Here is a 24,371-nt window from a genome sequence, read left to right as displayed (position 1 = left end):
TTGGTGAGGGAGATAAAAGTCTCCAACTTCAGCGATTTTTGCAATTCGTTCCAGTCACAGGCAGCAGAGTACTGGAACGAAAGGCGGCCAAATGAGGTGTTGGCTTTAGGGATGATCAGTGAGATACACCTGCTGGAGCGCGTGCTACGGATGGGTGTTACCATCGTGACCAGTGAGCTGAGATAAGGCGGAGCTTTACCTAGCATGGACTTGTAGATGACCTGGAGCCAGTGGGTCTGGCGACGAATATGTAGCGAGGGCCAGCCGACTAGAGCATACAAGTCGCAGTGGTGGGTGGTATAAGGTGCTTTAGTGACAAAACGGATGGCACTGTGATAGACTGCATCCAGTTTGCTGAGTAGAGTGTTGGAAGCCATTTTGTAGATGACATCGCCGAAGTCGAGGATCGGTAGGATAGTCAGTTTTACTAGGGTAAGCTTGGCGGCGTGAGTGAAGGAGGCTTTGTTGCGGAATAGAAAGCCGACTCTTGATTTGATTTTCGATTGGAGATGTTTGATATGGGTCTGGAAGGAGAGTTTGCAGTCTAGCCAGACACCTAGGTACTTATAGATGTCCACATATTCTAGGTCGGAACCATCCAGGGTGGTGATGCTAGGCGGGCATGCGGGTGCAGGCAGGGATCGGTTGAAAAGCATGCATTTGGTTTTACTAGCGTTTAAGAGCAGTTGGAGGCCACGGAAGGAGTGTTGTATGGCATTGAAGCTTGTTTGGAGGTTAGATAGCACAGTGTCCAATGACGGGCCGAAAGTATATAGAATGGTGTCGTCTGCGTAGAGGTGGATCAGGGAATCGCCCGCAGCAAGAGCAACATCATTGATGTATACAGAGAAAAGAGTCGGCCCGAGAATTGAACCCTGTGGCACCCCCATAGAGACTGCCAGAGGACCGGACAGCATGCCCTCCGATTTGACACACTGAACTCTGTCTGCAAAGTAATTGGTGAACCAGGCAAGGCAGTCATCCGAAAAACCGAGGCTACTGAGTCTGCCGATAAGAATATGGTGATTGACAGAGTCGAAAGCCTTGGCAAGGTCGATGAAGACGGCTGCACAGTACTGTCTTTTATCGATGGCGGTTATGATATCGTTTAGTACCTTGAGTGTGGCTGAGGTGCACCCGATGGTTGTACAGTCGTCTCAAATAAAGCTGTGAAGGACCTCGGTGTTACTCTGGACCCTGATCTCTCTTTTGACGAACAAATCAAGACTGTTTCAAGGACAGCTTTTTTTCCATCTAAGTAACATTGCAAAAATCAGAAACGTTCTGTCCAAAAATGATGCAGAAAAATGTATCCATGCTTTTGTTACTTCTAGGTTAGACTACTGCAGTGCTCTACTTTCCGTCTCCCCGGATAAATCACAAAAAAAACTTCAGTTAGTGCTAAATACGGCTGCTAGAATCCTGACTAGAACCAAAACATTTGATCATATTACTCCAGTGCTAGCCTACAAAGCATTACATGGGCTTGCTCCTACCTATCTTTCCGATTTGGTCCTGCCGTACATACTTACGCGTACGCTACGGTCACAAGACGCAGGCCTCCTAATTGTCCCTAGAGTTTCCAAGCAAACAGCTGGAGGCAGGGCTTTCTCCTATAGAGCTCCATTTTTATGGAATGGTCTGCCTACCCATGTGAGAGACGCAGACTCTGTCTCAAAATGTAAGTCTTTACTGAAGACTCATCTCTCCAGTAGGTCATGTGATTGAGTGTAGTCTGGCCCAGGAGTGTGAAGGTGAACGGAAAGGCTCTATAGCAAGGAACCACCCTTGCTGTCTCTGCCTGGCCGGTTCCCCTCTCTCCACTGGGATTCTCTGCCTCTAACCCTATTGCAGGGGCTGAGTCACTGGCTTACTTGTGCTCTTCCATGCCGTCCCTAGGAGGGTGTGTCACTTGAGTGGGTTGAGTCACTGACGTGATCTTCCTGTCTGTGTTGGCCTCCCCCCTTGGGTTGTGCCGTGGCGGAGATCTTTGTCGGCTATACTCGGCCTTGTCTCAGGATGGTAAGTTGGTGGTTGAAGATATCCCTCTAGTGGTGTGGGGGCTGTGCTTTGGCAAAGTGGATGGGGTTATATCCTGCCTGTTTGGCCCTGTCTGGGGGTATCATCGGATGGGGCCACATTGTCTCCTGACCCCTCCTGTCTCATTCTCCAGTATTTATGCTGCAGTAATTTATGAGTCGGGGGATAGGGTCGGTCTGTTATATCTGGAGAATTTCTGTCTTATCCGGTTTCCTGTGTGAATTTAAGTATGCTCTCTCTAATTCTCTCTTTCTCTCTTTCTCTCTCTCGGAGGACCTGAGCCCTAAGACCATGCCTCAGGACCACCTGGCATGATGACTACTTGCTGTCCCCAGTCCATCTAGCCTAGCTGCTGCTCCAGTTTCAACTGTTCTGCCTGCAGCTATGGAACCGTGACCTGTTCACCGGACGTGCTACCTGTCCCAGACCTGCTGTTATCAATTCTCTAGAGACAGCAGGAGCGGTCGAGATACTCTTAATGATCGGCTATGAAAAGCCAACTGACATTTACTGCTGAGGTGCCGACTTTTTGCACCCTCGACAACTACTGTGATTATTATTATTTGACCATGCTGGTAATTTATGAACATTTGAACATCTTGGCCATGTTCTGTTATAATCTCCACCCGACACAGCCAGAAGAGGCCACCCCTCATAGCCTGGTTCCTCTCTAGGTTTCTTCCTAGGTTTCGGCCTTTCTAGGGAGTTTTTCCTAGCCACCGTGCTTCTACACCTGCATTGCTTGCTGTTTGGGGTTTTAGGCTGGGTTTCTGTACAGCACTTTGAGATATCAGCTGATGTAAGAAGGGCTATATAAATAAACTTGATTTGATCAGTTGGGCTACAGGTGATAATGCTTATTGCTAATAGCATACCTGATAATATAGGCTATATAAATGGACCAATATGTTAACATAATTTGACCAATATGTTATTGGGCTCAATTCTGTAGGTTGGAATAATATTTTAGATGGTATCAGCATCATTTTATTTTCATTTTCATTCATTTTGGACTAGTATGCCCTTTTAAACAGTCACCTAAACTTTTCAGTCCTTCTACATAAAAATTTGACCTCCAAAACAAGGGGGGAGGGAACTCTCCTTAAATACACAGACAGCTCAAACAGACAGCTCAAACAGACAGCTCAAACACAGACAGCTCAAACAGACAGCTCAAACAGACAGCTCAAACAGACAGCTCAAAAAGACAGCTCAAACACAGACAGCTCAAACAGACAGCTCAAACAGACAGCTCAAACAGACAGCTCAAACAGACAGCTCAAACACAGACAGCTCAAACAGACAGCTCAAACAGACAGCTCAAACACAGACAGCTCAAACACAGACAGCTCAAACAGACAGCTCAAACACAGACAGCTCAAACACAGACAGCTCAAACACAGACAGCTCAAACACAGACAGCTCAAACAGACAGCTCAAACACAGACAGCTCAAACACAGACAGCTCAAACAGACAGCTCAAACACAGACAGCTCAAACACAGACAGCTCAAACAGACAGCTCAAACAGACAGCTCAAACAGACAGCTCAAACAGACAGCTCAAACAGAGACAGCTCAAACAGACAGCTCAAACAGACAGCTCAAACACGGACAGCTCTTTTCACTTGGTTCTCTTTTCCCTCCCTCGCTATATAAAATATGCAGCATGAACAACATACACCGAAATAGCTAGTATCTGTGGTCTGTAATCGGCGAACCAATATGTTGTTAATTTTGAGGTTTTCTGTTTTCTGTACACAGACAGAAATAAACCCTGGGTTGACCATATCTTAGGCTTCACCTTTAAGAAGGAGTTTGGTTGTATGGTTGGTCAGATGTTAATAACTTATTCTCTAACTGTACTTCAGCTGTGGAACTGAACTGCAAACACAGTCAGAGCTTTACTAACTCAGTATCCTGGCTAAAGACCTGGGTTTAAAGGGATAACGTGACTGAATACAGTGTTGAACCAGTAACATGGAAACAGCCGTTAGTGTTTTGATGGAAGTGACCCTACACCTGTTTTCTGTTCAGGAGCCTTTGAAGCCCGTCTAAGACGTGGAGGTGTGTGTGTGTGTGTGTGTGTGTGTGTGTGTGTGTGTGTGTGTGTGTGTGTGTGCATCTCAGGATCCAGCCCTAAGTCTTCAGACACACTATTTAACAGAAGTGAAACTGGCATTGACACACTGAGTGTGTTGTTGTCAGTGATGGGAAGTTGTGGACACTGCTCTGGTGTTGAATCACTATTAGTGATGGGAAGTTGTGGACACTGCTCTGGTGTTGAATCACTATTAGTGATGGGAAGTTGTGGACACTGCTCTGGTGTTGAATCACTATTTAACGATGGGAAGTTGTGGACACTGCTCTGGTGTTGAATCACTATTAGTGATGGGAAGTTGTGGACACTGCTCTGGTGTTGAATCATGGGAAGTTCAGCTCTTTTTATTGACTTTGATCTTTTGGAGTCGTTCAGTCAAAAGAACGAATCTTTTGACTCATTTCGTTCATTTGAGTCATTACTGCCCAGAGCATGCAGGAACACTTAGGGGCGAACGACGAACTGAAAACTTGAGTCATGATTCTACGAGCCTCTCGTTCACATGTCGTTCACCATAGGTGTCATGTATTGTCATGTTGTGTCTTTCTGTCCTTTCCTTTCACCCTGTCTCCCTCTGCTGGTCGTATTAGGTTACCTTTTCTCCCCCGCTTTCCCCCAGCTGTTCCTTGTCTCCTCTTGACTACCTCGTCACCCCTTCTCCCACCTGTTCCCCTTTTCCCTCTGATTAGTCCCCTATATCTCTCTCTGTTTTTGTTCCTGTCCTTGTCGGATTCTTGTTTGTTGTGTTTCATGCCTGAGCCAGACTATCGTCATGTTTGCTGTAACCTTGTCCTGTCCTGTCGGAATCTGCCGGTCTATCTGAGCCTACCACAGTTTGGTTATTAAAGAAGCTCTGTTTAAGTTAGTTCGCTTTTGGGTCCTCATTCACTCACCGTAACAGAAGAATCCGACCAAGAATGGACCCAGCGACTTCGGATCCTCTCCACTCAGCCGTCGAGATCCAGGGAGCGATGCTAGGCAGACACGAGCAGGAATTGTCTGCTGCTCGACATGCCGTTGAGACCCTGGCCACCCAAGTCTCCAACCTCACAGAACAGGTTCACCATCTCCGCCTCGATCCACCGGCCACTTCCAGGGCTTTCGAATCTCCGGAGCCCAGAATCAATAACCCGCCGTGTTACTCTGGGGAGCCCACTGAATGCCGCTCGTTCCTCACCCAGTGTGATATTGTGTTTTCTCTCCAGCCCAACACTTACTCCAGGAGCACTGCTCGTGTCGCCTACGTCATATCTCTCCTTATTGGACGGGCTCGTGAGTGGGGCACGGCAATCTGGGAGGCAAGGGCTGAGTGTACTAACCAGTATCAGGACTTTAAGGAGGAGATGATACGGGTTTTTGATCGATCTGTTTTTGGGGAGGAGGCTTCCAGGGCCCTGTCTTCCCTATGTCAAGGTAATCGATCCATAACAGACTACTCTATTGAGTTTCGCACTCTTGCTGCCTCCAGTGGCTGGAACGAGCCGGCTTTGCTCGCTCGTTTTCTGGAGGGTCTCCGCGCAGAGGTAAAGGATGAGATTCTCTCCCGGGAGGTCCCTTCCAGCGTGGATTCCCTGATTGAACTCGCTATTCGCATTGAGCGACGGGTTGATCTTCGTCACCGAGCTCGTGGAAAGGAGCTCGCGTTCTCCGTTGCCCCCCTCTCCGCATCACTACCATCTTCCTCTGCCGGCTCGGGAGCTGAGCCTATGCAGCTGGGAGGTATCCGCATCTCGACTAAGGAGAGGGAACGGAGAATCACCAACCGCCTCTGTCTCTATTGCGGTTCTGCTGGTCATTTTGTCACTTCATGTCCAGTAAAAGCCAGAGCTCATCAGTAAGCGGAGGGCTACTGGTGAGCGCTACTACTCCTGTCTCTCCTTCAAGATCCTGCACTACCTTGTCGGTCCATCTACGCTGGACCGGTTCGTCAGCTTCCTGCAGTGCCTTAATAGACTCTGGGGCGGAGGGCTGTTTTATGGACGAGACCTGGGCTCGGGAACATGACATTCCTCTCAGACAGTTAAGGGAGTCCACGGCCTTGTTCGCCCTGGATGGTAGTCCTCTCCCCAGGATTCAGCGTGAGACGCTACCTTTAACCCTCACTGTTTCTGGTAATCATAGCGAAACCATTTCTTTTTTGATTTTTCGTTCACCTTTTACACCTGTTGTTTTGGGCCATCCCTGGCTAGTTTGTCATAATCCTTCCATTAATTGGTCTAGTAATTCTATCCTCTCCTGGAACGTCTCTTGTCATGTGAAATGTTTAATGTCTGCTATCCCTCCTGTTTCCTCTGTCTCTTCTTCACAGGAGGAGCCTGGTGATTTGACAGGGGTGCCGGAGGAATATCACGATCTGCGCACGGTGTTCAGTCGGTCCAGGGCCACCTCTCTTCCTCCACACCGGTCGTATGATTGTAGTATTGATCTCCTTCCGGGAACCACTCCCCCCCGGGGTAGACTATACTCTCTGTCGGCTCCCGAACGTAAGGCTCTCGAGGATTATTTGTCTGTAGCTCTTGACGCCGGTACCATAGTCCCCTCCTCCTCTCCCGCCGGAGCGGGGGTTTTTTTTGTCAAGAAGAAGGACGGGTCTCTGCGCCCCTGCATAGATTATCGAGGGCTGAATGACATAACAGTTAAGAATCGTTATCCGCTTCCTCTTATGTCTTCAGCCTTCGAGATCCTGCAGGGAGCCAGGTTTTTCACTAAGTTGGACCTTCGTAACGCTTACCATCTCGTGCGCATCAGGGAGGGGGACGAGTGGAAGACGGCGTTTAACACTCCGTTAGGGCACTTTGAATACCGGGTTCTTCCTTTCGGCCTCGCTAACGCTCCAGCTGTCTTTCAGGCATTAGTCAATGATGTCCTGAGAGACATGCTGAACATCTTTGTTTTCGTTTACCTTGACGATATCCTGATTTTTTCACCGTCACTCCAGATTCATGTTCAGCACGTTCGACGTGTCCTCCAGCGCCTTTTAGAGAATTGTCTTTTTGTGAAGGCTGAGAAGTGCACTTTTCATGCCTCCTCCGTCACATTTCTCGGTTCTGTTATTTCCGCTGAAGGCATTAAGATGGATCCCGCTAAGGTCCAAGCTGTCATTGATTGGCCCGCCCCTAAGTCACGTGTCGAGCTGCAGCGCTTTCTCGGCTTCGCGAACTTCTATCGTCGTTTCATCCGTAATTTCGGTCAGGTGGCAGCTCCTCTCACAGCCCTTACTTCTGTCAAGACGTGCTTTAAGTGGTCCGTTTCCGCCCAGGGAGCTTTTGATCTCCTCAAGAATCGTTTTACATCCGCTCCTATCCTTGTTACACCTGACGTCTCTAGACAGTTCGTTGTCGAGGTTGACGCGTCAGAGGTGGGCGTGGGAGCCATTCTTTCTCAGCGCTCCCTCTCTGACGACAAGGTCCACCCATGCGCGTATTTTTCTCATCGCCTGTCGCCGTCGGAACGTAACTATGATGTGGGAAACCGCGAACTGCTCGCCATCCGGTTAGCCCTAGGCGAATGGCGACAGTGGTTGGAGGGGGCGACCGTTCCTTTTGTCGTTTGGACTGACCATAGGAACCTTGAGTACATCCGTTCTGCCAAACGACTTAATGCGCGTCAGGCGCGTTGGGCGCTGTTTTTCGCTCGTTTCGAGTTCGTGATTTCTTATCGTCCGGGCTCTAAGAACACCAAGCCTGATGCTTTATCTCGTCTCTTCAGTTCTTCAGTAGCCTCCACTGACCCCGAGGGGATTCTCCCTGAGGGGCGTGTTGTCGGGTTGACTGTCTGGGGAATTGAGAGGCAGGTAAAGCAAGCGCTCACTCACACTCCGTCGCCGCGCGCTTGTCCTAGGAACCTTCTTTTCGTTCCCGTTCCTACTCGTCTGGCCGTTCTTCAGTGGGCTCACTCTGCCAAGTTAGCCGGCCACCCTGGCGTTCGGGGTACGCTTGCTTCCATTCGCCAGCGTTTTTGGTGGCCCACCCGGGAGCATGACACGCGTCGTTTCGTGGCTGCTTGTTCGGTCTGCGCGCAGACTAAGTCCGGTAACTCCCCTCCTGCCGGCCGTCTCAGGCCGCTTCCCATTCCCTCTCGACCGTGGTCTCACATCGCCTTAGATTTTGTCACCGGACTGCCTTCGTCAGCGGGGAAGGCTGTTATTCTTACGGTTGTCGATAGGTTCTCTAAGGCGGCTCATTTCATTCCCCTTGCTAAGCTTCCTTCTGCTAAAGAGACGGCACAAATCATCATCGAGAATGTTTTCAGAATTCATGGCCTTCCGTCAGACGTCGTTTCGGACAGAGGTCCGCAATTCACGTCTCAATTTTGGAGGGAGTTTTGCCGTTTGATTGGGGCTTCCGTCAGTCTCTCTTCCGGCTTTCACCCCCAGTCTAACGGTCAAGCAGAACGGGCCAATCAGACTATTGGTCGCATCTTACGCAGTCTTTCTTTTCGCAACCCTGCGTCTTGGTCAGAACAGCTCCCCTGGGCAGAATACGCCCACAACTCGCTTCCTTCGTCTGCGACCGGGCTATCTCCTTTTCAGAGTAGCCTCGGGTACCAGCCTCCGCTGTTCTCATCTCAGTTCGCCGAGTCCAGCGTCCCCTCCGCTCAGGCTTTTGTCCAACGTTGCGAGCGCACCTGGAAGAGGGTCAGGTCTGCACTTTGCCGTTATAGGACGCAGACTGTGAGGGCTGCTAATAAGCGTAGAACTAAGAGTCCTAGATATTGTCGCGGTCAGAGAGTTTGGCTCTCCACTCAGAACCTTCCCCTTAAGACGGCTTCTCGCAAGTTGACCCCGCGGTTCATTGGTCCGTTCCGTATTTCTCGGGTCATTAATCCTGTCGCAGTTCGACTTCTTCTTCCGCGATACCTTCGTCGCGTCCACCCGGTCTTCCATGTCTCCTGTATTAAGCCCGTTCTTCGCGCCCCCGCTCGTCTCTCCCCCCCCCCCCCCATCCTTGTCGAGGGCGCACCCATCTACAGGGTCCGCAGGATTTTGGACATGCGTCCTCGGGGCCGTGGTCACCAGTACCTCGTTGATTGGGAGGGGTACGGTCCTGAGGAGAGGAGTTGGGTTCCCTCTCGGGACGTGCTGGACCGTGCGCTGATCGAGGATTTCCTCCGTTGCCGCCAGGTTTCCTCCTCGAGTGCGCCAGGAGGCGCTCGGTGAGTGGGGGGGTACTGTCATGTATTGTCATGTTGTGTCTTTCTGTCCTTTCCTTTCACCCTGTCTCCCTCTGCTGGTCGTATTAGGTTACCTTTTCTCCCCCGCTTTCCCCCAGCTGTTCCTTGTCTCCTCTTGACTACCTCGTCACCCCTTCTCCCACCTGTTCCCCTTTTCCCTCTGATTAGTCCCCTATATCTCTCTCTGTTTTTGTTCCTGTCCTTGTCGGATTCTTGTTTGTTGTGTTTCATGCCTGAGCCAGACTATCGTCATGTTTGCTGTAACCTTGTCCTGTCCTGTCGGAATCTGCCGGTCTATCTGAGCCTACCACAGTTTGGTTATTAAAGAAGCTCTGTTTAAGTTAGTTCGCTTTTGGGTCCTCATTCACTCACCGTAACAATAGGGGGCTTATTGGAGCAGTCATTTGTTTGAATGAGACTTGTAAACGTGTGGTTTAAACAATGCAAATGTGTTGATTGAATTGGCAAACAAATACGATTATTTCTTGATACATTTGAAACAAGGTCTAGTTTGGTCGCTACCGGACTAGATTGTGAACCCCCCCCCCCCCCCAGAGGCTGTGTATGTTTTGGTTCTATAAAGCTGTGTCCATTATAATATTCAATAATCAATTCTTTGCAGTCATTCTTGCACCATGTGATCAATGATCAGTTCTAAACATGTATTTTTCTCCTCTGTCCTAATGATGTGTTTTCCTGCGGACATTGTGACAGACAGTTGACGGTCGGAGCACGACTCTGGCACCAGAGGAGTATGTATTGATGATGTATTTTCCCGCGGACATTGTGACAGACAGTTGACGGTCGGAGCACGACTCTGGCACCAGAGAAGTATGTCCTAATGATGTGTTTTCCTGCGGACATTGTGACAGACAGTTGACGGTCGGAGCACGACTCTGGCACCAGAGGAGTATGTATTGATCCTGCTGAAGGACTCATTGCAGCCAGTACTAACAGGTCTTAAAAAATAACAAATTGTTCCCAAACTCCACATCACTAGTTGTTACTAGTCAGTAAGTACTAGGTCTGGGATGAGGAGAGAGGGAGAGGGGTTTAATGGCGTAGAGCAGAGTGGAGCACTAACATGTGTGTACACCGCGGGACGCCAGCGAGCACAGCATTCTTCCTTTGTGTTTTTATGAAAAAGACACAGACTTCTGGCACAAGCCTCTCCTTCCCTCTTTCTCTCTCTCTCTCTCCTCCCTTCCTCCGTCCATCCCTCGCTTCCTCCCTCGGTTTCTGTCCTCTCAAACTCTCTCTTCTCAAAACCTATCTCTCTATAACGCTTTCATTTCCCCTCCTTTCCCCCTCTCTCCTTTTCTCTCTCATGTTCTCTCTCTCCCTGAGTCTCTCTCCCTGAGTCTCTCTCCCTGAGTCTCTCTCCCTGAGTCTCTCTCCCTGAGTCTCTCTCCCTGAGTCTCTCTCCCTAAGTCTCTCTCCCTGAGTCTCTCTCCCTGAGTCTCTCTCCCTGAGTCTCTCTCCCTGAGTCTCTCTCCCTGAGTCTCTCTCCCTGAGTCTCTCTCCCTGAGTCTCTCTCCCCGAGTCTCTCTCTGTCCCTCTAATCTCTTGCTACCTCCCCCTCTGTCTGTCTCCCTCTGTGTCTCTCTCTGTCCCTCTCTACATATATATATCTGTCCCTCATCCCTCTCTCTCCTAGCCTTTCTTCTTTAAGCTTTTACTCTGTGTGACCAGCTGGGGTTCTGCAACACACACACACACACCCACACACCCACACCCGCAGCCGCACACCACATACGCACACCACACACCACACACCCACACCCACACACACACCCACACCCACACACACCCACCCACACCCACACCCACCCACACCCACAGACACCCACACACACACACAGACTTCTACCAAATCAGATTGTGTTCCCATCTTGACTGTAATCGTTCCACTCCACTCTACTCCACTCGATGAAGGCAACAGGCCCTTTCACTTGATTCCCATAATCTCCTTTTCAACCTATTGCCAACCATTTTCCCTCGCTGCCCCACACCCTACGGGCACTAGGTAATCTAAGGGCCTGCTGGTGCCAGAGACTACTGCAACACTCCATTTCTCAAGTTTCATTTCTGATCCGGCAAACTACGAGGACGCCCCATTATTATTTCTTATAGACAATCAGAGGAAGGAATTTCAGAGAGAGAGAGAGAGAGAGACAGGGGAACGTGGAGGAGGGAGAGAGAAAGATACAAAAAGAGAGAGAGTGGGGGAGGGAGGGAGAGAGGAGAAACTCCCTCTAGTGAAGTGCTTATTTTGATATCTAGATAGACAGTGAGTGTGCTTCTCTCCTCTCCTCTCCTCTCCTCTCCTCTCTCCCTATCCTCTCCTCTCCTCTCCTCTCCTCCCTCTCTCTCTCCATCTAAAATTAATCTCCTCCAGCGAGTGGCCCTCCACTTGTCAACTCCCATAATTCACGCTTCTATGGCTTCTCATGAACACGCACAAAAGCAGGTAGCTAACGACACACACACACACAAGCACAACCCCAGAATAGGCTCCAAGCCATCTGCTGTTGCCATGGTGAGCCCATGTGTTGCCTTGACGATGGCGTATTTCGCGTGCTAATGGCCCGTCCTTTTTGCCAGGTAACAAATCGCTGCGGTGATGCAACCGCACCTGTCTCTCCCTTGGTTATGCGTTGCCATGGAGGTGTCGCTGTTGCCGTAGTAACCGGGGCTCTAATCACCCGGGAAGGGCAAATGCTCAGCAGAGAGCCTCCGCCAGACCAGCTGTTCAGTACGGAGCGGAGAGAGAGGTAGAGAGGGAGAGAGGGAGAGAGAGAGAGAGAGAGAGAGAGAGGGAGAGAGGGAGAGAGGGAGAGAGAGAGAGAGAGAGAGAGGAATCTAGCCCTGTCTGTGCCCGCATGAAGTAGCAGTACAGAGGGGCCTCTCGTTTTCCTTCTTTCTCCTTTTATCTCTCTCTCTGTTATTATTTGTCTCCCTTTCAGTCAATGCTGGCTCCAAACCTGCTGTACTAACTCCTTGAAAACACACACACGATAAACACAAGGAATTTAAAAACTATTTTGTGCGTGTTTGGGTGAGCGTGCATGCTTGCGTGTGCATGTGTTTGTGTCAGCGTGTTTCTGTGCGTGCATCAGTGTGTGTGTGTTTGTGTCAGCATGTGTGTGTATGAGCATGCTGAGTAAAAGGCAGCTATAAAAAGCAGCATTCTGCTCCAAGCCCCAGTGGCCAAATAAACACTTTATTACAGCCTCTACCACAGAGACATACCATCTGGACAGGGAGGGAGGGAGGGAGGGAGGGAGGGAGTCATATTAACAACCCCCATCATAGTCATATTAACAACTCATCCTAGTCATATTAACAACCCCCATCCTAGTCATATTAACAACGCCCATCCTAGTCATATTAACAACCCCCATCCTAGTCATATTAACAACCCCCATCCTAGTCATATTAACAACCCCCATCCTAGTCATATTAACAACCCCCATCCTAGTCATATTAACAACCCCCATCCTAGTCATATTAACAACCCCCATCCTAGTCATATTAACAACCCCCATCCTAGTCATATTAACAACCCCCATCCTAGTCATATTAACAACCCCCATCCTAGTCATATTAACAACCCCCATCCTAGTCATATTAACAACCACCATCCTAGTCATATTAACAACCCCTATCCTAGTCATATTAACAACCCCCACCCTAGTCATAACAACCCATCCTAGTCATATTAACAACCCCCATCCTAGTCATATTAACAACCCATCCTAGTCATATTAACAACCCATCCTAGTCATATTAACAACCCATCCTAGTCATATTAACAACCCATCCTAGTCATATTAACAACCCCCATCCTAGTCATATTAACAACCCCCATCCTAGTCATATTAACAACCCCCATCCTAGTCATATTAACAACCCCCATCCTAGTCATATTAACAACCCCCATCCTAGTCATATTAACAACCCCCATCCTAGTCATATTAACAACCCCCATCCTAGTCATATTAACAACCCCCATCCTAGTCATATTAACAACCCCCATCCTAGTCATATTAAGAATCCCCATCCTAGTCATATTAACAACCCCCATCCTAGTCATATTAACAACCCCCACCCTAGTCATATTAACAACCCCCATCCTAGTCATATTAACAACCCCCATCCTAGTCATATTAACAACCCCCACCCTAGTCATATTAACAACCCCCATCCTAGTCATATTAACAACCCTCACCCTAGTCATATTAACAAACCCCATCCTAGTCATATTAACAACCCCCATCCTAGTCATATTAACAACCCCCATCCTAGTCATATTAACAACCCCCATCCTAGTCATATTAACAACCCCCATCCTAGTCATATTAACAACTCCCACCCTAGTCATATTAACAACCCCCATCCTAGTCATATTAACAACCCTCACCCTAGTCATATTAACAAACCCCATCCTAGTCATATTAACAACCCCCATCCTAGTCATATTAACAACCCCCATCCTAGTCATATTAACAACCCCCACCCTAGTCATATTAACAACTCCCACCCTAGTCATATTAACAACTCATGCTTGTTGTTGCATATTAGATCTCTGTCACATGTGCTGTGTGCTTTTGACATCGGTGTTTTCCTGCTAAATCCATTGTGGAATGAACATTCACTCGTAGCTCCTGCCTTGTTCGCATCGCTGCGTTAATAACGTGAAGAAATAATAGTTTATCAACATTAGACGCTAAACGTTCTGATGTGTTGCATCAGATTCATAGCTTTTTAACATGTTTTTTTGTATGTTATGTCTACTGGTTGTATGAATATGGGCTCTATCGTCCCACAACTGTCCCAGAGTCTGTTTGGGTTATTTCTTTCTCGACAAGCTGACCAATAGAATAGGTCAACTTTTCTACTACGGGGGACAGTAGATTGACACAGGCTAGTGATACTGTTGTTAGTTACTCGTCTTGTTGGCTGAGGAAAAATGAATGTGGACAGGCATTCTAACATCTTCATAGTGTGCATCAGAATTAGATGTTGTTGTTTTTTAAAGGACAGCACCTTATTGCGGCAGGGTAGCCTAGTGGTTAGAGCGTTGGACTAGTAACCGGATGGTTGCAAGTTCAAACCCCCGAGCTGACAAGGTACAAATCTGTCGTTCTACCCCTGAACAGGCATTTAAGAATTTGTTCTTAACTGACTTGCCTAGTTAAATAAAGGTAAAATAAAAAAAATTGCATCCTCGACTTGCATGTTCTGTTAATATGAATTACCATGATTGAAATGTGGTTTCTGTCATTCTGAGCATTGTGGGTAGACGCCCTGATCAGGTAACACACCACATGCTAACAGGTCCGATACATTTCTCAAATGTAAATTCATTTGTTGCTGGTCAAATGTCAGCTTCCACAGTTTCCTAACTGAAACCCTGGTGTGTGTGAGTATGTGCGTGTGTGTGTGTCTTACCTCTGATATGCCTGAGGAGAGGTGGGTGGCGTTGAGAAGACCTGGGCGTGAGGGTGGTAAGGTGTCTTTTTCAAAGCCTGAATCAAATTCTGCCTGTACTCAGGATCTATACACCATAAGGACCCCTTCCCAATGCTCTGTAGAGAGAGAGAGAGCAATAGTGGAGTCAACAGTTGTTTTTACAGATTCACAATAACAAGACTCGCCATTGGCTATTGTGAGGTCAGTTACTTGTATATTATTGAACAGTAGAAGAGAACACAGAGAGACAGTCACACAGACACTTAACGGAGACACACCCTTTTCTTTCCCTCCCTATACAGAAAACGCATGCACTATAATATATGTAAATATATATCAAAATATATTTACATATTTATGAAATATATAACTTGAGCACACCATAGAATATGTATGTAAATATATTTCAAAATATATGTCAATTACATATATTTTTGCACCGCATGTGTCATGCTGAATTGTAATGTTGAGTCTATTGACCTCTTGGTATTAGGTTGCCAAAGTGGGGTTTGCATGAAAAATGAGGCTGCTATTAAGGATGCCTGCTACTTATGAAACAGATAAGATTAGCTAGATGTTTATTTCAAAAAGAGACATATGAACCTGGTTCCTCTCTAGGTTTCTTCCTAGGTATTGGCCTTTCTAGGGAGTTTTTCCTAGCCACCGTGCTTCTTCACCTGCATTGCTTGCTGTTTGGGGTTTTAGGCTGGGTTTCTGTACAGCACTTTGAGATATCAGCTGATGTACGAAGGGCTATATAAATACATTTGATTTGATTTGATTTGATGAACCTAGAGCATATTTTTCCTGAGCTGTCAATCAGAATTTTGAAATGTTCCCGAGCCTCGCACCCCAGCCCACCTCCAACTGACGCAGCAGCCCTTACCATTTTGAACGTTGTTCAGATGAAGAAGATCATCTCTCATTACCAAACATCTTCCTAATGGATAATGGCATTTGTTTCTAAATTATATAATCAAAACATTGACATAAAATATGTTCTTCATCAGATGGGTGACAGAGGAAGAAGATATTTTCTTCAACTGCCTGCAAGCAAAGTGTTTTCACCGAGCTAACCCACACAGCTAGTTAACTAGCTAGCATCTTTAGCTTGCCACTGCAACATGCAATGTGACCGACCCAGGTAAGAATTGCTTTGGATTTTAAAGCTCTGAGTTAATATGTCATGCACAGTGCATTCAGAAAGTATTCTGACCCCTTGACTTGTTCCACATTTTGTTACGTTACAGCCTTATTCTAAAATTGATTAAATGAGAAAAAAATCTTCATCAATCTACACATAATGACAAAGTAAAAACAAGTTTTTAGAAATGTTTAGCAAATTTATTACAAATAAAAAACAGAAATACCTTATTTACATAAGTATTCAGACCCTTTACTTGTTGAAGCACCTTTGGCAGCGATTACAACCATGAGTCTTCTTGGGTCTGACGCTACAAGCTTAGCACATCTGTATTTGTGGAGTTTCTTCCATTCTTCTCTGCAGATCGTATCAAGCTCTGTCCGGTTGGATGGGGAGCGTCGATGCACAGCTATTTTCAGGTCTCTCCAAAGATGTTCAATCATGTTCAAGTCAGGGCTCTGGCTGGGCCACCCAAAGTGAACCTTCGTCCCAGTCTGAGGTCCTGAGCACTCTGGAACAGGTTTTCATCAAGGATCCCTCTGTACTTTTCTCTGTTCATCTTTCCCTTGATCCTGACTACTCTCCCAGTCCCTGTCGCTGAAAAACATGCCCACAGCATGATGCTGCCACCACCATGCTTCACCATAGGAATGTTATTGGCCAGGTGATGAGCAGTGCCTGGTTTCCTCCAGATGTGATGTTTGGCAATCATGTAGAATGTTCAATCTGATTCAGAAAAACAGTATTGTAAACACTGTCCTGCAACATATGTATTATAAACACTGTTCTGCAACATATGTATTGTAAACACCGTCCTGCAACATATGTATTGTAAACACTGTTCTGCAACATATGCTTAAACAACTGAAGTATTTACTGTGATAGATCTAAAGGATGTTTGTTTTCTTAAATGTTGTTTTATGTTCAAAATCTATAAAAACATGCCAAAATGCTAACGATATTAGCCCTGGAGCATTACATAGTGCTATAAAACAGCACAAAAAGAAGTTTGGAGATTTCTATTACATATTTTAATAATCTACTGTTAGAATTAAACAATCAAGGCCTTTAAACACGTAACAACATTTTCTCTCACGCTAAAGACAAAGCTTGTAATAGATAATGAGATTATACAAAGAAAAAATATCTTTGCCTCATGGGGGGCTTGTTCGAACCTTGCGGGAGGTTCCAATATATATACACTGATAAAAAATAAAAAAAAGGGAACACTTAAACAACACAATGTAACTCCAAGTCAATCACACTTCTGTGAAATCAAACTGTCCACTTAGGAAGCAACACTGATTGACCATTTACATTCAACATGCTGTAGTGCAAATGGAATAGACAACAGGTGGACATTATTAGCAAGACCCCCCCAATAAAGGAGTGGTTCTGCAGGTGGTGACCACAGACCACTTCTCAGTTCCTATGCTTCCTGGCTGATGTTTTGGTCACTTTTGAATGCTGGCGGTGCTTTCACTCTAGTGGTAGTCTACAACCCACACAAGTGGCTCAGGTAGTGCAGCTCATCCAGGATGGCACATCAATGTGAGCTGTGGCAAGAAGGTTTGCTGTGTCTGTCAGCGTACTGTCCAGAGCATGGAGGCGCTACCAGGAGACAGGCCAGTACATCAGGAGACGTGGAGGAGGCCGTAGGAGGGCAACAACCCAGCAGCAGGACCACTACCTCCGCTTTTGTGCAAGGAGGAGCAGGAGGAGCACTGCCAGAGCCCTGCAAAATGACCTCCAGCAGGCCACAAATGTGCATGTGTCTGCTCAAACGGTCAGAATCAGACCAAACACCGTGCAGGACGTTCGGCATTTGCCAGAGATAACCAAGATTGGCAAATTCGCCACTGGCACCCTGTGCTCTTCACAGATGAAAGCAGGTTCACACTGAGCACATGTGACAGACGTGACAGAGTCTGGAGACGCCGTGGAGAACGTTCTGCTGCCTGCAACATCCTCCAGCATGACCAGTTTGGCGGTGGGTCAGTCATGGTGTGGGGTGACATTTCTTTGGGGGGCAGAAAAGTCCTCCATGTGTTCGCCAGAGGTAGCCTGACTGCCATTAGGTACCGAGATGAGATCCTCAGACCCCTTGTGAGACCATATGCTGGTGCGGTTGGCCCTGGGTTCCTCCTAATGCAAGACAATGCTAGACCTCATGTGGCTGGAGTGTGTCAGCAGTTCCTGCAAGAGGAAGGCATTGATGCTATGGACTGGCCCGCCCGTTCCCCAGACCTGAATCCAATTGAGCACATCTGGGACATCATGTCTCGCTCCATCCACCACAGACTGTCCAGGAGTTGGCGGATGCTTTAGTCCAGGTCTGGGAGGAGATCCCTCAGGAGACCATCCGCCACCTCATCAGGAGCATGCCCAGGCGTTGTAGGGAGGTTATACAGGCACGTGGAGGCCACACACACTACTGAGCCTCATTTTGACTTGTTTTAAGGACATTACATGAAAGTTGGATCAGCCTGTAGTGTGGTTTTCCACTTTAATTTTGAGTGTGACTCCAAATCCAGACCTCCATGGGTTGGTAAATTTGATTTCCATTAATAATTTTTGTGTGATTTTGTTGTCAGCACATTCAACTATGTAAAGAAAAAAGTATTTAATAAGAATATTTAATTCATTCAGACCTAGGATGTGTTATTTTAGTGTTCCCTTTATTTTTTTGAGCAGCGTAGTTGAAGTCTGAAGTTTACATACACCTTAGTCAAATAGAGTTTTTCACAATTCCTGACATATAATCCTAGTAAAAATTCCCTGTTTTAGGTCAGTTAGGACCACCACTTTATTTTAAGAATGTGAAATGTCAGAATAATAGTAGAGAGAATGATTTATTTCAGCTTTTATTTCTTTCATCACATTCCCAGTGGGTCAGAAGTTTTACATATACTCAATTAGTATTTGGTACTTGCCAAAACTATAGTTTGTTAACAAGATATTTGTGGAGTGGTTGAACAACGAGTTTTAATGACTCCAAGTGTATGTGTATGTAAACTTCTGACTTCAACTGTAGCTCTAAACTGTATAGAGTTTGATTTAAAACAAGCGGTGATGCTCTCAATGGTGCAGCTGGAAAACTTTTGAGGAGCTGAGAGCCCATGCCAAATCTTTTTAGCTTCCTGAGGGATAAGAGGCGTTGTCGTGCCCTCTTCACGACTGTGCTGATGTATGTGGACCACGATACACTATTCCACAACAGCCTTGTCGATGTGAATTGGGACGTGCTCGGCCCTCTGTTTCCTCTACTCCACGATCAGCTCCTTTGGTCCCGCTGACGTTGCTGAAGTATGTGTTTTACGGTCCCTGTACGATATTGTCAGCAGTTTGCTACAGGGAGATTCATTATAACAGTGGTGGTATGATGTCCTGTCAGAAAGGGCTCTGTGTTCTAGTTGGTTCAATGATCTTAGGTCCAGTGATATCTGACGGCCGTCGGGACCACAGTGACACAGTCCTGTGTTTGTCTGTGTATGTGTGTGTGTGTGTGTGTGTGTGTGTGTGTGTGTGTGTGTGCGTGCATGCACCGAGGTGAGAGTGAGAGCGCCTCGCCCATGTCAACTGGAGCGTCCAGTCTGCACGGAGGACCTGTTGTGATATCAGATACTGAACACAGAGATCTACCCCATTGAAGTGTTAGAGAGGCTAACAGGCAGCGCTAGGTGGCTAACTGCTAATATTTCCTCTGCTCTCTAGGCTCCAGGGCTACAGAGAGGTGCCGTACTCTGGCTAACTCTGTCAAATAAGACATTTCACTGCTCCTAGCCAGTGTATCTTCCATTTGAAAGGTAAAGGATTTGTACCACCGCTAGCTAGGTAAACACTATAATTGTATTTGAAATGATGTTAATTCCCTGGCCACAGCTGGATTCACTGAGTGGACAAAACATTAGGAACACCTGCTCTTTCCATATAGACTGACCAGGTGAATCCAGGTGAAAGCTATGATCCCTTATTGTAACTTGTTACATTCACTTCAATCAGTGTAGATGAAGGGGAGGAGACAGGTTAAATAATTATTTTTATGCCTTGAGACAATTAAGGTATGGATTGTATATGTGTGCCATTCAGAGCGTGAATGGGCAAGACAAAAACTATTTAAGTGCCTTTGAATTGTAGTAAGTGCCAGGTGCACCGGTTTGAGTCAAGAACTGCAACGCTGCTGGGTTTTTCACACTCAACAGTTTCCTCTCTATCTCTCTCTCAAATTCAAATGGCTTTATTGGCATGGAAAGTGTTACAACATACATTGCCAAAGCAAACATATAGACACATATCAAACATAAACACATATAGACACATGTCAAACATATAGACACATATCAAACATAGACACATATCAAACATAGACACATATCAAACACATAGACATATCAAACACATAGACACACATAGACACATATCAAACATAGACACATATCAAACACATAGACACATATAGACACATATCAAACATATAGACACATATAGACACATATCAATCATATAGACACATATCAATCATATAGACACATATAGACACATATCAAACACATAGACACATATCAAACATATAGACACATATCAAACATAGACACATATCAAACATAGACACATATCAAACATAGACACATATCAAACACAGACACATATAGACACATATCAAACATATAGACACACATAGACACATATCAAACATATAGACACACATAGACACATATCAAACATAGACACATATCAAACACATAGACACATATAGACACATATCAAACATATAGACACATATAGACACATATCAATCATATAGACACATATCAATCATATAGACACATATCAATCATATAGACACATATAGACACATATCAAACACATAGACACATATCAAACACATAGACACACATCAAACACATAGACACATATCAAACACATAGACACACATAGACACATATCAAACACATAGACACATATAGACACATATCAAACATATAGACACATATAGACACATATCAATCATATAGACACATATCAATCATATAGACACATATAGACACATATCAAACACAGACACATATCAATCATATAGACACACATCAAACACATAGACACATATCAATCATATAGACACATATAGACACATATCAAACACATAGACACATATAGACGCATATCAATCATATAGACACATATAGACACATACAGTGCCTTGCGAAAGTATTCGGCCCCCTTGAACTTTGCGACCTTTTGCCACATTTCAGGCTTCAAACATAAAGATATAAAACTGTATTTTTTTGTGAAGAATCAACAACAAGTGGGACACAATCATAAAGTGGAACGACATTTATTGGATATTTCAAACTTTTTTAACAAATCAAAAACTGAAAAATTGGGCGTGCAAAATTATTCAGCCCCTTTACTTTCAGTGCAGCAAACTCTCTCCAGAAGTTCAGTGAGGATCTCTGAATGATCCAATGTTGACCTAAATGACTAATGATGATAAATACAATCCACCTGTGTGTAATCAAGTCTCTGTATAAATGCACCTGCACTGTGATAGTCTCAGAGGTCCGTTAAAAGCGCAGAGAGCATCATGAAGAACAAGGAACACACCAGGCAGGTCCGAGATATTGTTGTGAAGAAGTTTAAAGCCGGATTTGGATACAAAAAGATTTCCCAAGCTTTAAACATCCCAAGGAGCACTGTGCAAGCGATAATATTGAAATGGAAGGAGTATCAGACCACTGCAAATCTACCAAGACCTGGCCGTCCCTCTAAACTTTCAGCTCATACAAGGAGAAGACTGATCAGAGATGCAGCCAAGAGGCCCATGATCACTCTGGATGAACTGCAGAGATCTACAGCTGAGGTGGGAGACTCTGTCCATAGGACAACAATCAGTCGTATATTGCACAAATCTGGCCTTTATGGAAGAGTGGCAAGAAAGCCATTTCTTAAAGATATCCATAAAAAGTGTTGTTTAAAGTTTGCCACAAGCCACCTGGGAGACACACCAAACATGTGGAAGAAGGTGCTCTGGTCAGATTTTTGGCAACAATGCAAAATGTTATGTTTGGCCTAAAAGCAACACAGCTCATCACCCTGAACACACTGTCAAACATGGTGGTGGCAGCATCATGGTTTGGGCCTGCTTTTCTTCAGCAGGGACAGGGAAGATGGTTAAAATTGATGGGAAGATGGATGGAGCCAAATACAGGACCATTCTGGAAGAAAACCTGATGGAGTCTGCAAAAGACCTGAGACTGGGACAGAGATGATGATCCAAAACAAGACAATGATCCAAAACATAAAGCAAAATCTACAATGGAATGGTTCAAAAATAAACATATCCAGGTGTTAGAATGGCCAAGTCAAAGTCCAGACCTGAATCCAATCGAGAATCTGTGGAAAGAACTGAAAACTGCTGTTCACAAATGCTCTCCATCCAACCTCACTGAGCTCGAGCTGTTTTGCAAGGAGGAATGGGAAAAAAATTCAGTCTCTCGATGTGCAAAACTGATAGAGACATACCCCAAGCGACTTACAGCTGTAATCACAGCAAAAGGTGGCGCTACAAAGTATTAACTTAAGGGGGCTGAATAATTTTGCACGCCCAATTTTTCAGTTTTTGATTTGTTAAAAAAGTTTTAAATATCCAATAAATGTCGTTCCACTTCATGATTGTGTCCCACTTGTTGTTGATTCTTCACAAAAAAAATACAGTTTTATATCTTTATGTTTGAAGCCTGAAATGTGGCAAAAGGTCGCAAAGTTCAAGGGGGCCGAATACTTTCGCAAGGCACTGTATCAAACACATAGACACATATCAAATACATAGACACATATAGACACATATCAAACACATAGACACATATCAAACACATAGACAAAAATAGACACATATCAAACATAGACACACATCAAACATATAGACACATATAGACACATATCAATCATATAGACACATATAGACACATAGACACATATCAAACACATAGACACATATAGACACACTTCAAACACAGACACACTTCAAACACATAGACACACTTCAAACACAGACACACATCAAACACATAGACACACATCAAACACATAGACACATATAGACACACATCAAACAGATAGACACACTTCAAACACATAGACACATATCAATCATATAGACACATATAGACACACTTCAAACAGATAGACACACTTCAAACACATAGACACACTTCAAACACATAGACACACTTCAAACACATAGACACACATCAAACACATACACACATCAAACACATATCAATCATATAGACACATATAGACACACATCAAACAGATAGACACACTTCAAACACATAGACACATATCAATCATATAGACACATATCAAAAATAGACACATATCAAACATAGACACACATCAAACACATAGACACATATCAATCATATAGACACACATCAAACACATAGACACACATCAAACATATAGACACACATCAAACACATAGACACATATCAATCATATAGACACATATAGACACATATCAAACACATAGACACACTTCAAACACATAGACACATATCAAACATAGACACATATATACACATATCAATCATATAGACACACATCAAACACATAGACACATATCAATCATATAGACACATATCAATCATATAGACACACATCAAACACATAGACACATATCAATCATATAGACACACTTCAAACACAGACACATATAAACACACATCAAACACATAGACACATATAGACACATATAGACACATATCAATCATATAGACACATATCAATCATATAGACACACATCAAACACATAGACACATATCAATCATATAGACACATATAGACACACTTCAAACACATAGACACATATCAATCATATAGACACATATAGACACACATCAAACACATAGACACACTTCAAACACATAGACACACTTCAAACACATAGACACATATCAAACATAGACACATATCAAACATAGACACATATAGACACATATCAAACATAGACACACATCAAACATATAGACACATATAGACACATATCAATCATATAGCCACATATCAAACACATAGACACATATAGACACATATAGACACATAGACACATATCAATCATATAGCCACATATCAAACACATAGACACATATAGACACATATAGACACATATAGACACACATCAAACATATAGACACATATCAATCATATAGACACACATCAATCATATAAGACACACATCAAACACACACATCAAACAGACACACAGAGCCTCCAGAAAGTATTCACACTCCTTGATTTTTTCCACTTTTCCTTTGAACTGCCTGAATAAAATAATTTGTTAAATTGAGATGTTTGGTCACTGGCACACAATACATCATAATGCCTAAGTGGAATTACGCTGAAAAGGCTAAAATGAGTAAAAGTAAATAAGTTCAGGA

General features: G+C 44.9%; 1 protein-coding gene across 1 annotated transcript in view; it reads right to left on the bottom strand.

The window, feature by feature from the left end:
* LOC110504247 (forkhead box protein N3) overlaps positions 1 to 24,371 on the bottom strand; it is a 149,108-nt gene that overhangs the window by 84,909 nt on the left and 39,828 nt on the right. The window contains exon 3 of the mRNA XM_036962803.2: positions 14,766 to 14,902. Coding sequence (XP_036818698.2) covers positions 14,766 to 14,902 — 137 coding nt within the window. The remainder of the gene's footprint in view (positions 1 to 14,765; positions 14,903 to 24,371) is intronic.

The sequence above is a fragment of the Oncorhynchus mykiss genome, chromosome 25 (genome assembly GCF_057628025.1).
Source record: "Oncorhynchus mykiss isolate SJ-2025 chromosome 25, ASM5762802v1, whole genome shotgun sequence".
NCBI classification, from domain to species: Eukaryota; Metazoa; Chordata; class Actinopteri; order Salmoniformes; family Salmonidae; genus Oncorhynchus; species Oncorhynchus mykiss.
The sequence above is the reverse complement of the archived record's forward strand: the minus strand, read 5'-3'. Positions and strand labels throughout refer to the sequence as shown.